Raw genomic sequence first — 15,554 nt, 5'->3', positions numbered from 1 at the left:
GCCACTTTAAACTACACGCCCGCTGGCAGCTCTTTCAGCTGTCTCACGGACAGGATTCGGTCATATGGGCAGGTTACAACGCATTTGTCTAATTCCTGTTAAATTGCTATGGTTGTTCTGAGGGCGGTAGATGCAGCATCTTGATTGCATCTCTTGCGTATTCCCTCTATGGGCATCCGGCTTGTCGCTCCCGTTCCATAGAGTTAATCCTGTTTTCATGGGTTACTTTACGAACCTTGAATATTTTTCTAAGAGAATTTAATTTCTTCTTCCTGTTCCTGCAGTGATCGTACTGCTGTTTACTGGCCTCTTGCGCTTCATCTGAAGGGGTCTTGACTTCTCCATGGCCTCATACAGCTTTCACTTGAGGGAGTAGTCACTATGCTATCGGATCAGGGAGAGGTGAGGTTGGTTCCTTTTGCATTCTCCCTCAGGTTTCAGTTAATTCTTGGAGTCTCTCTGTTTGCTGTTTTCCTTGCACGGGGTTGTGGTCTTCAGGACGGTGCTTGTAGTTCTTGGGGTACCACTGAATGTATGGGGGGCCAAGACTGGGGCATTGGGCAGGCCCATTCTAACCGATCAAGAGCCTTCTCTGCATCTAAGGACACAGAGAAGGACGGGTCATGTAAGTCCTTTGTTAGATATAACATGTGAAAAGCCTATCTAGTATTATTGGAAGAGTGCCTCTGAGCAACAAAAACCATTTGATGCATACCAATTATATAAAGAAGTGCCTTTGCCACACATAAGGCCATGAGATTAGCAGGCTGCATCCCATTCTGTGGCTTAGTTCTCGGGGTCACACATTTCTGCTCGCATCATGGAAGAGGATCTTCATAGTCTCGTTGGACTTGGACTCGGCACTAGGTTGGCCTGCCTCCCTTGGAGTGGCGCTTTTGGATTTGGCGCATACCCTGAAATTCACAGGCATTTTAGAATCTGTGAACGTTTGACAATTGTTGCGCTGCCAGGAGATACATCCAGATTACTGACTCACTAGGAGCTTCGGCTCGCTTTCCCTTCGGCTGCTTCAGCTGTCGTTTTAGTGTCAGTGGTTCCCAGTATCTCAGGACTACATTTATTAGTATGATCCTAATGCACCGCTATGAGTGATTTGATGGCTCAGTGTGATTTCTCTTTTCGAGACATGACTCGGTCTTTACTGGACTTGCTCATGTCCACTGACCTTTCTAGGCGGTCGGTTTGGGGGGGGGCTCGCTGGCTTCCTTCCTCAGATCCTGATGTCTGGTCTTCAGGGGCACCTCTGTCCCTTGGACATTCTTCTGCTCTTGAGCATGGTCAGGCTGCCTGTCTGGAGCTGCTAATTATTCTTCTGGAATGCCACTGAGGTTCCTTTTGGTCAGTATGAGGATGGGAGTGTTTCTCTACAGCTTGGGCAGTAGGTGTTGTTTTCGGTTGGAAGGTGAAGTTATTCTGCTTCACTGGGTGTACGCTCATCTTCATCTTCTGTTGGTAAATCCTTTTATGGATCAGGATATGAGTTTAGACAGACTTGATCTTCACGGACTCTCAGCATGGCACATTTATCGTCTGTTTCATTTTCTGCAGCCTGGATATTGAGAATTGTGGCTCGGGCGTTCTAACTCTTTTTATAAACATGAGATCTCCTGAGCCTGTCCTCATGGCTCGTCTCTCAATTCTAGACTTCCTAGCTTTCTCAGCGGGCCTAGGAAGTGTGCGTTAGAGGGGGTTGCTGTGTGGAGACTTTTTCGCCTCTGCATTCTCCTTTTCAGTGTTTTCCGCTGGCTGATGTCAGCTTGGTTCTGACATCTCGAGCTCACTTTCCGAGCACTGTATTTGCGGAAGCTCTGGCTTGGCGGCGCCGTCCTTCCTTACGGTATTGATGGGTTTCTCGCCAGCCGGATGACGAAGTTCCTGGTATCTCGGGCTTGGCTCGCCTAGGGTCCGATATCCTGGAATTTTTTTATGTACCTCCTTAGTTATTACGACCCTTGCTTTTTGGAGAGGTCGTGACTGACGTGTAAAAGTGGTGAAAAGCAGATTTTTTCTTCTTTAGTCCAGGTGTTAAGGAAGTCTTCTCCTGTGGCTTCTGCTTCCGTTTGGATGTTTTTCCCTTTCTGGGGTACTTCTTAGCGTCTGCACCACGCCAGAATTCCTTTTTGGGCACGAGTGTATGGCCGAGCGCTTAGCGTGTAATTTCCTTTTACTTCTAGGGCCAGGCTTGGCTTGTTACATAAGCTTGTTACGTGGGCTCGGTATTTTGCTCATCGCGTAATGTCAGCTTCATTTCATCCTGGTCTTTTGGCTCGCCGAGGGGCTGTGCCGTTGCTCATGTTGCTTCTCGTAGCCATGGTTTCAGCTCTGCAGTTTTCTTTTTGGGTGCAGGCTGTTTTCGGCGGGGATTCCTATTTCTGATTTCCGTTATATAGGGTGTCAGTTCGGATGGTACCACTATTCCTTCTGTAGGGGAGTCATCCTTTCTTTCTGTCACACTTAGTTTTCCTTCCCACTTCCTAGGAGGTAACCTGGGGAGCAGTGTTATTCTTCACTGCATTTTTTGATCAGTAAGTAGCTTTCTCCAAGGGCTCGGTTTCTGATAACTTTTAGTTATCTATTTCTCCTTTTTTGTAGTATTCCAGGGACGCCATTCATATGTATGGCGACATCCGCAGCCTCCATCACGCTATGGGTACAGAAGGACATTCTTTATGCCTGCTGGCTGGCAGGGAAGCGGTTGGCGAAAGATCTGCATGTCCATTCCGCTGGAGCAAGGTCTACCTCTTCAGCTTGGCCCGGAGGTTTTTATCTTGGGGGAGATTTGTCTCACGACTATTTGGTCTACCGAACGTGCTTTCTCTACGCATTGCTGCTTGGATGTGGGGGCGCCTGCAATAGTGGCATTTTGGGCTTCGGTTGTTGCGGAGGCGGCGTTTGCTTCCCACCCGGATTAAGGTTTGCTTTGCTACATCCCACTTGTCTCTGGATTCATCTGCTGCTTTGCTAAGGAAGGTAAAATTATGTTCTCACCTGTTAATTTTCTTTCCTTTAGAAGCAGCAGATGAATCCAGAGCCCCACCCCCTTCTGTGGCTATCTGTCTGTGTCTTATGTGGCATTTTCAGTTCGGTTCTTGTTGGTTGTTAGATTTGTGAATTTATGGTTTAGCATTCGCTACTGGAAAGAAGTTTTTTTGATGCTCATTATCCTATCTCGGGATGCTTGGGCAAGGAGCATAACTGAATGGACAGGAGGAATACCATGGCTATAAAGCCAACTGTTAATCAGTTTCTCTATCTCCACCTGCTGGTCGATGTGAGCTATTCCCACTTGTCTCTGGATTCATCTGCTGCTTCTAAAGGAAAGAAAATTAACAGGTGAGAACATAATTTTACCATACATTAAGGCAGTGTTTTTCAACCGCTGTTCCGCGGCACACTAGTGTGCCGCGAGATGTTGCCTGGTGTGCCGCAGGGCCGCCGGGCCCGGAGCTGACAGGGGGCCCGAGAGCAGGGGCGCCAGTAGCTCGCCAAGTGCAAAGTGAGTCGATCACCCAGGACTCACTTTGTCTTGGCGTATCTAATCTATCGGACCTATCAGTCTTCCTCTCCCCGACGTCAATTCTGCAGTCGGAGAGGAAGTTCGGGCCAGCCAATCGCTGCCTTGCTGGGCGGAACTTCCTCTCCGATTGTAGAATTGACGTCAGGGAGAGCATGCGTCGGCGTCGGCTTTGGGGCCTGTTATCCATTGGTGGGTCCTGTTCCCCGATGGCAGCGGCAGTGGCAGTGGCTTGGGGAACGGCAGGGAGAAAGAAAGAAAGGGGGCAGGCAGGGAAACAGAAGGAAAGAAGAGTAAACAGAAAAAAAGAAAGAAAGGTCAGGGAGAGAGGAAGAAAAAGTTGGGGGAGGGAATGAGGTGTGGAGGAGAGAAAGCATACAGGCTGATAGAAGGGAAGAAAGATTGGATGCACAGTCAGAAGAAGAAAGTGCAACCAGAAATCACCAGACAAGGTAGGAAAAATGATTTTATTTTAAATTTAGCAAAGTGGAGGCAGTATTACCACAGTTTTCAAAGGAATTTGCCCAAATAACTTAATAGTTAACTGGGTAAATTCCCAGAGATGAAAACTTCCCTTCACTTACTATGCACAGTTCTGAATTTATATCTGCTGTCTATATTTTACAATATGGTCCCCTTTTACTAAACCGCAATAGTGGTTTTTAGCGCAGGGAGCCTATGAGCGTCAAGAGCAGTGCTGGGCATTCAGCGCAGCTCCCTGCGCTAAAAACTGCTATTGTGGTTTAATAAAAAGGATGGAGGGTATATTTGTCTGTTTATTGTATGCTATAAAAACCAAATACAGAGAGAGACTGAGAGCTGTTGACGAAGAGCTACGTGTGTGTCTTTCTTCGATTCCAGCCAGAATATCAGCTTTGTGTTCAGCCAAACAGGGCCCAGGTTTCGCACTGAATAAAGTATTTTATAATTTTTATTTCGTAATAAAGTAATTATAAAATACTTTCTTTGTGTTTTATTTGATTCCTATTCAAGAGAATTACTTTATATATAGTCAATATAGGCAGAGAGTTAAATTTTTTAACATTTTCTAATGGGTGCCTCGTGATTTTTCATGAAACAAGTGTGCCTTTGCCCAAAAAAGGTTGAAAAACACTGCATTAAGGCATGGTATGCTACTTATAATGTCATCACAATCCAAAAGGGTGCAAGCACAACTTTAACATATAAAATAATATAGATTAACAGGAGTTAAATAATAATAATAAAGGGACTAACTTGAAGGAAATTGCATGTGAAGTCATACAGGGACGTGAACATGATCTCAGCTAGGCCAGGACTGCAGCTGGTGTTTCCTTGTGTGTGACTAGCTAGAGAGTAGCTTCTTCTGTTAAAGGCTTGGGGAAACCTTCTCCCACATTTCTTCCAAATTATATATATTGCGATCTTTAAGTCTGTCCCCATACACTTTTCGATGAAGATCACTGCCCATTTTAGTAGCCAACCTCTTTATGTACTCGATCCTGTTTATATCTTTTGGAAGGTGTGGCCTAAAAATGCAGGTCCCGGTTTATATTCGGGCGAGTGTTCCCCTCCCAGGATTATTGCAGGCCGCTGCCAGGCTCTGCACTATGTCTCCCCTCCCTGCCCTGTCCTTGTACCTCCTCGGCTGATCCCTGGTGGTCCAGAGATGCAGCGGGCAGGAGTGAGCTTTCCGTGCTCCTGCCCCGCTGCTAACCCGGTAGTGGCTGCCACGAGATTGGGTTTCTTCAGCCGCTGAGCGGCACTGAGCAGGAACGTGCTTTGGCACTGCTGCTCGGCACTGAGTGGCTTCCTGACTGGCTCCCGCAAATTCTCGGTGCTGCTCAGTGGCTGAAGAAACCCAATCTCATGGGAGCCAGTCAAGAAGCCGCTCAGCGCTGAGCAGCAGTGCCAAAGCACGCACTTGCTCGGTGTTGCTCAGCTGAAGAAACCCAATCTCGTGGCAGGTACCACCAACCGGGTTAGCAGCGGGGCAGGAGCGTGGGAAGCTCGCTCCTGCCCACTTCACCTCTGGACCACCAGGGATCAGCAGGGGAGGTACGAGGACAGGACAGAGTGCAGAGCCTGACAGGGGAGGGAGGGGGGCTGGATGCAGAGCCTGACAGGGGTTAGGAAGGAAGGGGGGCTGTGTGCAGAGCCTGGCAGGGCACTTGTATATTAACCCACCCGACTTATATTGACCATTTTTCCTCCTTTGGCCGGAAATGGGGGTCTCGACTTATATTCAAATCGACTTATATTCAAGTATATACAGTAATAAATAAGAAAACTGCACAAACACAGTGAGCTTCAAAATCATTATCGATATATCAACCAGTCATTATTACTTCCTAAGAAATTTTTGAAACAGATAAGTCTTCAGTAACTTTGTAAAATGAAAATATAAAACAAGAGTTAAGTATTGATGGGTGAATAGAGTATGTTGGCATTTGTGCATTGTTAGAGCTGTGCACTGGAGCCTGTTTTATAAAACAGGCTTAAAATTTTTGCACTTCTCATAGGTGTTTTTATATATAGGGCTAGATTCACTAAGAGCATGGATTGGATCCAATCCATGTCCGGGAGGCTGAGTCACGAATCGCCCTCATGCAATTGAGGGCGATTGGAATCACGCCCCCAACAGCCTGTCTAGATTGCTCTATAGCGATCCCAACGCATGCGCAGACCATCTGTAGATGGTCTGCGCATGTGCTGGCCTCCGAGCCTGGAAGAGATTTTTTTTTAATTTTTTTTTTTTAACTGTTTTAACATTTTTGCGAGCCTGTGGTTTTAACCCGCTTTAAGCCCGCGGGTTAAAACCAGAGGCTTGCACTGTGGGGAAGGGTGGGGAAGGCGAGAGAGTCGGGGCAGATGGGAGTTTGGGGCAGGCGGGAGATTAACATAGAAACATAGAATATGACGGCAGAAAAGGGCTATAGCCCATCAAGTCTGCCCACTCTAATGACCCACCCCCCTGACTTTACTTCCTTAGAGATCCCACGGGAATGTCCCATTTGCTCTTAAAATCTGACACACTGCTGGCCTCAATCACCTGCAGAGGTAGACTGTTCCAATGATCAACCACCCCTTTCTGTGAAGAAGTATTTCCTGGAATCACCACGAAATTGGTGCTGAAAGCAGGAGTTCGGGGCAGAAGGCAGGCAGTCGGAAAGGACCTAAGCGACTGGTCCTCAGCAGTCGCTGGTTTGTGATCGGCCAGCCCAGTTGGTGTTGCATGGTTTTTGTTTGTGAATCACTGCCTGCCATCATTTGAATGCCATTCCCCCCCCTCGTTTGTATGCACGGATCGGAGGATAATCGGGACACAGGTTAGTGAATCGGGTCGGAGGCAAATTGGGTCGCAAACGGATCGGTACACAATCAGTTTGCTTAGCGAATCTAGCCCATAATCAGGCCCATTGTGACTGAGCAGCTGACAGCTCCAGAGGTGAAAGGTATTCTGTGTTTCTTTTAATAATGAACATTGGACAGCAGTATTTTCTTTTTTCTGTTGAATATTCCTATTGGTTAGCGCCCCTTGATGAATTCCTCCCTTAGTGTGTTTATTTATCTTTCTATATTTTTATAGTAGCACTTTTTAGTGCAGTTTTTCTAAGGCTTATATTTTTGCATTTATATTTAATAGGTTTGGTTTTTTTTTATTCAAGACTTTTTGTATGACCTTTTTTATTAAAAGAAGTGTACTACTGTATATAATATAGGCTTATTTAGGTACTGTACTGTGGCGACCTGTGATCTGAAATAACTTTTTATTATTTTTTATTTCTGAAATTATTTCTTTTTTTATATATATATATATATATTTAGATTTTTATTCATTTTAACAACAAATTTTTCAAGTATCCAACTTGTTCTGGTAATACAGAGAAAATAAACATAATATAAAAAGCAAAGGGAGTAAACAAATCCCATCATATAAACAAATGTTATCTCTTCCTTAGACCTCAAAACAAACAGCTAGAGGGGAATATAACATGATAAGGAGATCTCCTATTAAGAAATGTTAACCATGAGAAATAAGCTTAACGGGTTACATTTCATCTATCTTTCTTTCAATCATCCCTTAATTTCCTGGGCAAGCTTCTTAGTATCCAAAAATTCCTTAAGCTGTTCTGGAGCAAAAAAAGACATATTTTATACCAACATATTTAACTAAACATTTGCATGGATAGCTCAACAAAAAAGTAGCTCCCAATGCCTTAACTTCTTGTCTCGTATTCAGGAACAATTTCCTGCGTTCTTGGGTGGATTTAGTCGCATCAGGAAAGACCCAAATTCTCTGTCCAAAAAATACAGCTTGGGAAAACCGAAAATACATTCGCATTATAGAATTCAAATCAAATGATACAAGAAGAGTAGTGCGGGATTGAATTTCCAAGGATTTTTCCAGCAAATCAGATAGGTTATTCAAATCAGGAATTTGTATATTTTCAGCTTCAGGGAGTTTTGCTAGCTTCTTTTTCTCTGGAAGGTAATAGATACGATTTATGGGCGGCAAAGCTTCAGATGGTAATGTTAGAATTTCAGTCATATATTTTTTAAACATATCGCCCAGTGTCATCCTTGTTGCTTTAGGAAAATTGAGAAACCGCAAATTTAGCCTTCTGTTATAATTCTCAATCTGTTCGATTTTCCTTAATGTATAAAGTTTGTCCTTTGCCATATTCCCAGTTAATTGTTGAAGGGAAGATACTTCTTTGTTAATCAAATCAATTTTATCAGTTGTATCTTTCTTTACAAATTCTAAAGATTTTGTTAAGTCATCGATTTTACTCGCATCTATTGTAAATTCAGAAGAAGATTTGGTCACAGCAGCTTCCAGCCTTTGTAGCATATACCAGATGCCGTCCAGGGTTACCACCGCAGGAGGGGAGGGGAGAAGCCTCTCACCCTCTCCATGAATGACTCGGGGCTCAGTGACAGGCAGCAGTCGGCTCTCTCTGCGCGCGTCTGCAACAATCCGCCCAGGATTGGAGATGCCACGATGTCGCTGAAGTCTGACGCTGGTCATGGTGGAGGCAGGATGAACAGAGGAGACGGAAATACCTCGGGCCCAGAGGTTCCGGAGGCTCCTTCCTCCGAGACCAAAGCAGGCGGCTCCACTCCGCTAACAGATGGGGTGCTTGTCGTGAAAGAGTCCATGTTCAACTGTCCCGGCGTAGAGAGATTCGGCCGGACAGAAGTCTTCCTTTTCGAATGAGGTATAGAACGCCAATAACAGCAAGCAGTTCTATAGAAGAAACAGGGAGGTAAGAGTGTGACGCTCACGGCAGCATCTAACCCGCCGCCATCTTGGTTCCCCTCTTCTGATCGGCAGGCGTATAATTAGACGATTTCGAAAGGGAAAAAAATTTGGACATATTTTTTAAAAAATGTGTCCTACTTAGACGAAAACAGACTTAGACATTCCTTTCGATTATGCCATCATGATCTCTTCCAAATGGATGTAAAAGTTTCCTAATCCTACTGCAAAAACATATTTCACCACTTGAATCTGCATAACAGTTTTTATCCAAAAATGTTTGAAAATTTTTTTTCTCATATAGCATCCCAAAGAAACCACACAAGTGTATTTATACGTGGTACCAATGAAGGAAAGAAACATCAGAATTTGAATTGGAACGGGATCATGGAGCCTCTTATAGCACACAGCTATTCCAGTACCCACTTCACCGATCTCAAGAAGATATACAATTCTCCCTCCGTATTCGCAGTTTCGGTACTCGCGGTTTCACATATTCGCGATTTTTTTGTCGGCTGACTCCGCCCCTAAAATTACATCATGATTAAAGTTCCTTTACTTTTGCTGTATTGTAAAAAAAAGTATAACGCTTACCAACATTCACTCTGCTTCCATGCGTTTTCCTACAAAATCGAAGTTTCAAAACTTTCACCCTGAAAATCACTGGTTCACAGCGTGCACAGTGAAAAACGCTGCTTCCCAGCATCCATAGAGTGAAATGCTGCTTCCCAGCATGCATGGAGAAAATCGTTTGCCTGCTTAAAGCTTTCTGAATCGCTGCTTGCATGCTTAAAGCTCTAAAAGCTGCCAAAAGCATTCTGAATTTGCGGTTTTAATAACAAAAACGCTGTCTTTTACAAACAAACGTGAATAACGTATACAATAGTTATTCGCGTTTTTTCCATATTTGCGAATACGGAGGGAGAAGTGTAATCATTTGTTTCTCCCCCCCCCACCCTCCTTAATCTGTTGAATACCTTAATAAAAGCAATATTGGAGTTTTAACTCAATCATAATCAACTTCAAAAGATAACAACATGTGAAACTCTACTTAACTGTCCGTTAAGACTGCAGTGCTGTACGAATTACACTCCCGACGCCTGGGACAGCTACTATACTGACCCTCCATCCACCTACCTTGAGGGATTCACTAGCACACACGTTTGTAAGACGGTATCTCGCTGAAAAGAAATTTCACTTCCAAACACTGCCACAAGGCTGCATAAAAACTGTTTTGCAGGTTTAAGTGATGAAATGGTTTTGTAGTAGGATTGGGAGACTTTTACATCCATTTGGAAGAGAGATAGTGTTTTGATGCTACCCTTTATTCTTTGATGGCAGGAGGATGTGGGTATTCCTCAGATAAAGGTATGGGGGGTGGTGGGGGATCTTGGGGTGTCGGGGGGGGGGGCGTTCAGAGTATCAGGGGGATCTTGGATTGTCAGGGATGGAGTCGGGGAGTGTTTGGGGGCTTCGGAGGAGGGCGGGGCCAGTGGCAGAAGGAAGTGGGCATCCCTCCTGCCGGGGATTGTCTCGGGGTGGCGGCAGGAGGAATTGGGCACTTCACCTGCCGCAGACATTTGGGGAGGGGCTTTGGGAGTTCTAGCAGGAGGGAGTGGGCATCCCTCCTGCCAGCTGACTTCGCAAGGGAGATGGGTGCCCTGCTTCGGCCGCTAAACTGATCACAGCAGGGAGATTCCCTTGCCGCGATAGGCTCAGCGGCCACATCTATTTGACATGTAGACCAGGGCCGCCTAAGGCCACTTCCGGGTGAAACCACGCTGCCTAGCCTTGGGTGAATTTCCTGGTCTTGCAAAAACTCCTACAATGTAGGATGCCTGCCTTGGGGGATTTTTTTAATGTGCAGCCCAATTGTCTGATTAGACAGCAGTAGGATGCCAACCGCTGCCTACAATCAGGACGCTGTTTATAGAATTTGCCCCTAAACGCACAGTAATAATGTTAGGAATTTATGAATATTGGCTTATGGCCATTAATGCAAAAAATAGAAAATATGGGGTTTTATGGCCAGGGTAAAACTGGCCTTAGCATATGGGAAAGACTCGTATAAGAGTGAACTAAAACCTATTTTTACTGCAGCTTTAAAGGAACTCTTAGTGAGTTATGTTACTTTTATGTTTATAATGAATTGTTTTGTGTTGCAAAGTGAATTTTAGTTTGTGTAATTTATTATAAAGCGCTTTAATGCTATGTTGTGAAAAGTGACATATACATTAAATAAATCTAATCATATCCATTATTGACAGTTTTTTTTTTTATTTTTGACTTGAGAAAACTGCAGCCAAAAACTTCATACAGCGCCAAAACATTATGTTTCTGTGCAGAATTTTATTTAAACTGTATTCATTTTTTTTTATCCACAGAAAATATATTCGGAGGGTATAACATATCTGTCTTCAGAAGAAGCACTGACCTAAAGCAAGTGCTTTCAAGCAGACTTGTTACCAGAACCACACAATAATTATATATGGTTCTTGGCAGGAGGATTTTAGCCCTTTATGAAGGAGTATGTGGGCGGAACAGGTCTCATTTTTGGCATTCCAGTCCTTACCTCTTGTTGTAAAGCTGCAAGTCTGGACCTCTGGCTTTGGAGCTGCCCAGCAACTTCAGAGGGGACCACCACACCCATGAGCCAGGCCACAAATTCTAGCCCAAATCTAGGTGACAGCGAGGTGCTTGGTGCAGTGATGGCACAAGATGACAACTGTCTTAATCAGGTTCCACCTGCTTTTTACCATGGTGCCAACCAGGAGCTAGACCTGTCTTCTAAAATATACAAAAGGGAAATCGGAGGCCATTATACGGTACTAAGTGATACTAAACTGAGTGTGTGCCCAGAAGTGCAGCCTTATTTTAGAGAGAGTAAACCAGCATCGGAAGTACCAACTTTGAAGGGAGGCCGAGAAAATTGTGAAGAATCGGAGGAAGAGGAGGATGTTACTTTTAAAAGAGAGCAGATTATAGTGGAGGTAAATCTTAATAATCAAACGCTAAATGTCTCCAAAGGGGAGAAAGGTGTCCCCTCCCAGGCAAAGGATAGCACTGTCCGAAAGAGCAGCAACGAGGAAGGGGGGAACAGTGGCAGTGATGGTGAGAAAAATAAGAAGCAGACGGAGGACAAAAAAGTAGAGGTCAATATTACCCAGAGGAGAACAAGGAGAATGACGGCAGCTGCAGCTATGTCCCCTGTTCCTAGGGGCACCAGGAGCCAGAAAAATAGCGCCGAGCTCCCTCCAAGGAAGAAAAATACCGTGAAGGAAACTAAAACTCCCATGCCGAAACTTAAGTGTGAGGAGAAAGAGACTCTGACATGTGAGAAGTGCCCTCGCGTATTCAACACACGGTGGTATTTGGAAAAGCACATGAATGTGACACATCGGCGCATGCAGATCTGTGACAAATGCGGCAAGAAATTTGTATTGGAGAGTGAGCTGGCTCTACACCAACAAACAGATTGTGAAAAAAGTATTCAGGTAGGTGACTTTTGTACAGCTTTCCAAATACAGATCAGGGTCCATCAAATTTATTTATCACACTTGATATACCACTATAGTCCCACACAAGGGCATCAAAGCTGTTTATACATACTGTAGTAGTATTATGAGTCCCGCTGCAGTTAAAAGCTGTCGTCAAAATTTCAGTGTTTTACTCATCAGCTTTAAAATTTTGCACGTGTCTAATTTTAGTTTTTGTGCATGTAGAATCAGCTGCTAGCACATCATCTTGCCTTATATTCCTAATTTTCATAGTGCCAGTTTATTGGAGGCTACTGTAGGGAGCAGCCCATGCAGAAAGTAATTGCGGGCTTTTGTCGCAGGATTCCCATGAGCTGAACTTGGGGGTCGTATTCACTGAGGGCCGGATTCTGTAGCTGGTGGCTGTCGATTCTGTTGGTGGCTGCCGATCATGCGTCGATCACACAACAGCGCCAGTTACAGAATTGCGCTTAAAATCAGCCAAGGTAGGCGGCTGAAATGTAGGCCCGGAAAACCCGGGCCTCCATTTCAGCCACCTATCAATGCTGCCGTGGGATGCTAAAGTCAGACCGCAGCAGCCATCAACTGATCGCAGCACCCTGCCTCGAGGTTGTTTTTTTAAAACACCTACTGCTCCTTACAGTCGGGTTTATAGAATCAGCCCCTGTGTGTGTATGTCTGGCTTACTCCTCCCACATTTGCCTCATAAAGTTTGCATTCAGTTAGCTTCTTGGAAGTCACTGTATTAAACTCGTGGCAGAAGCCTTGTGCTCGGACAATTGTACACAGCTGTACCATGAGCTTTTCTGCATTGGCCTCAGAGTGTTAAAGAGTAGCACTGTACTGTATTTAAAATAATTTTTAGAAACACTGACTTAATTCTCTCTCTGTGTGCATGACCATCATTCTACACATTTAACCCAAAGCTGCTCAGCAAACATTAACTCTGCTTGGGAGGGGAGGTTGGAAACTTTCACAAAGAAACACAGATTGTACCTCTATTACATTACATTACATTGGTGTCTTCTATCCCGCCAATATCTTTCAGTTCTAGGCGGTTTACACCAAGAGTTGGCCTGGGCATTCCCAGGGAGATTACATGTGCTTTTCTCTTTCTCATCCCCTGCTGATAAAGTTAAGTTCCTTTATATCTGTCCTAAGTGTTCTTGAATTGTGCCTTTGGTACTATATAGAAGGGTTGCAGTTGCAAGATGGGCCTTGTTTTAAAAGCTCATTTTAGAAAGCTATATGAAATTTGCACATGTAAGTAGATATTTTAAAGAAAACTATTTACACGTGTAGATTTGCAGCATGCACAGTTTTTAAAGGGACATGTTTGGGGGGCAGGCCAGGATTTGTCAACTTCAGGAAAGCAATAAAAGCATACTTTTTCACCCAGCTTCCCTGCCTGTGATCAAAGGAATACAAAGAAATGTGCATTGGTACTAGGCCCCCTGTATGTGTCATTGTAAGTATGGCAAATTTAACCTGTAAACCGCTAAAAGGCATTTCCCACACAGGAAAGCTAGGGACCTCCCTCCACTTCAAAATCACTGAGCTCTGGAACAACCTTACCTCCCCTCTTCGGAACTTGAGCTCTCTCCAAGTTTTCCACAAACATCTGAAAACCTGGCTTTTCTCAAAAAATGTAAGTCTCCCTCCAACTTAGGAATCAAGCAAACTCTTATATTTTGGCATCCCAAGTCCTCTAAATTTTCTTCACACTTCTACCTCTAACCCTCTGTTGTAGTTCCTTCCTATTTCTCCTACTGTAAACCGCGTTGAGCTCTACGAACGTGGAGATGATGCGGTATACAAACCTAAGGATTAGATTAGATTAGATATTATGTATATTGGTATTAGACGGACAAACCAGGAGTAAGACCCCTCGTATGTGTTGTTAGGATAAAAACTTGTATCGTAAAAATTGTACTGAATCTGTCACATTGTAACCTGTTAACTGTAACTGTACATTCTGCATGTTTAAACTGTTTAAATTGTGAGCTCTTTGGGGAAAATGGGAAAGAAAATGAATTAAATAAAATTTATTTCCAATTTGACTAAAGCAATACTTAAAAAAAATAAACCTGGGTATTTGCATGATTCCACTGTGCCAAATATTTTAATTTATTTTAATTTCATATATACCACCTGCAAGCCCAAAAGCTATTGAAGCAGCGTGCATTCGTGCATGTTAGTTATTTTTCTGTTCCTGGAGAGCCTACAATCTACGGCGGGCTTTTATAAAAGTGGCGAACCTTCTATAGAAATAGAATGAGCAACTTGGCATTTAGCATGCGCTTTCTGGCAGTGCACCTTTGTAAAAGGACCCTTAAGTTTGTACCCAAGGCAACGGAGTGTTAAATCCGTTGTTTAATTTCCTTTGGGATTCTGGTATAAGCAGGACTTGCAGGCTATGCAACTTTAAATAAAATGCCATTGGGTGTAACTCCTGATAGTGAAATTACAATAGGTCCGAATTAGAGCCTTTTTCTGTGATGACATTATGGACTTTTTAAAGCCTAGAATGCATGCATGGAGGAACATTTTTGATAGGATGTCTAAGTCCTACTTTGGTTGCTTCCACAAGGACGTTTAAAAGTTGGGTTGGAAAAATGACAATTTTCAAAAATGGCTCTTCTAGACGTTTTGACCCTTAGAATGTGTATCTTTTTGGGCCATTTTCAAAGATCAAAAACATCCAAATGCAAAACGTCCAAAACAGGCTCATTTGGACTTGGGAAGGGCCAGCATTTTAATGGATTGACCCACACAGATATGCCAAAAGGGCAGTGGGGTACCTTAGGGGGCACTTTTGTGAACTTCACATAAAGGGTGCCAGGTACACATTTCACAATAACCCCTCCAAAACTCACCCAAAACCTACTATACCTACCTGTCTACCAACCCAGTAGCCCTTATGGTTCCAGAGGTGATCCGGGAAATTATAGACTGGTGAGTCTCACATTGGTGCCAGGTAAAATAATACAGACTATTATAAAGAACAAAATGACAGAACATATATGTAAGCGTGGATTAATGAAAGAAAGCCAACATGGATTTAGTAAAGGAAGATACTATCCTGGAAGCCCAGACTAGACATATTCCATGTGTTAAAGGAAGGAAGACCAAACAGCAGCCAGCGTGGTTAACGAGTGAGGTGAAGGAAGTTATTAGAGCTAAAAGAGAATCCTTCAGAAAGTGGAAGAAGGATCCGACTGAAAATGATTGTAAATAGCACAAGGAATGTCACGTCAAATGCAAGGCGCTAATAAGGAAG

General features: G+C 43.9%; 2 protein-coding genes across 2 annotated transcripts in view; both read left to right on the top strand.

Annotated features, from left to right (window-relative positions):
- LOC117347076 (autophagy-related protein 16-like) overlaps window positions 1-11,280 on the top strand; it is a 41,745-nt gene extending 30,465 nt beyond the window's left edge. Inside the window, exon 8 of the mRNA XM_033917430.1 lies at window positions 11,162-11,280. Coding sequence (XP_033773321.1) covers window positions 11,162-11,215 — 54 coding nt within the window. The 3' untranslated portion in view covers window positions 11,216-11,280. The remainder of the gene's footprint in view (window positions 1-11,161) is intronic.
- Window positions 11,274-15,554, top strand: part of ZNF652 (zinc finger protein 652) — a 73,462-nt gene continuing 69,181 nt past the window's right edge. The window contains exon 1 of the mRNA XM_033917424.1: window positions 11,274-12,271. Coding sequence (XP_033773315.1) covers window positions 11,297-12,271 — 975 coding nt within the window. The 5' untranslated portion in view covers window positions 11,274-11,296. The remainder of the gene's footprint in view (window positions 12,272-15,554) is intronic.

The sequence above is a fragment of the Geotrypetes seraphini genome, chromosome 13 (genome assembly GCF_902459505.1).
Source record: "Geotrypetes seraphini chromosome 13, aGeoSer1.1, whole genome shotgun sequence".
NCBI classification, from domain to species: Eukaryota; Metazoa; Chordata; class Amphibia; order Gymnophiona; family Dermophiidae; genus Geotrypetes; species Geotrypetes seraphini.
This window is presented reverse-complemented; position numbering and strand designations above follow the sequence as displayed.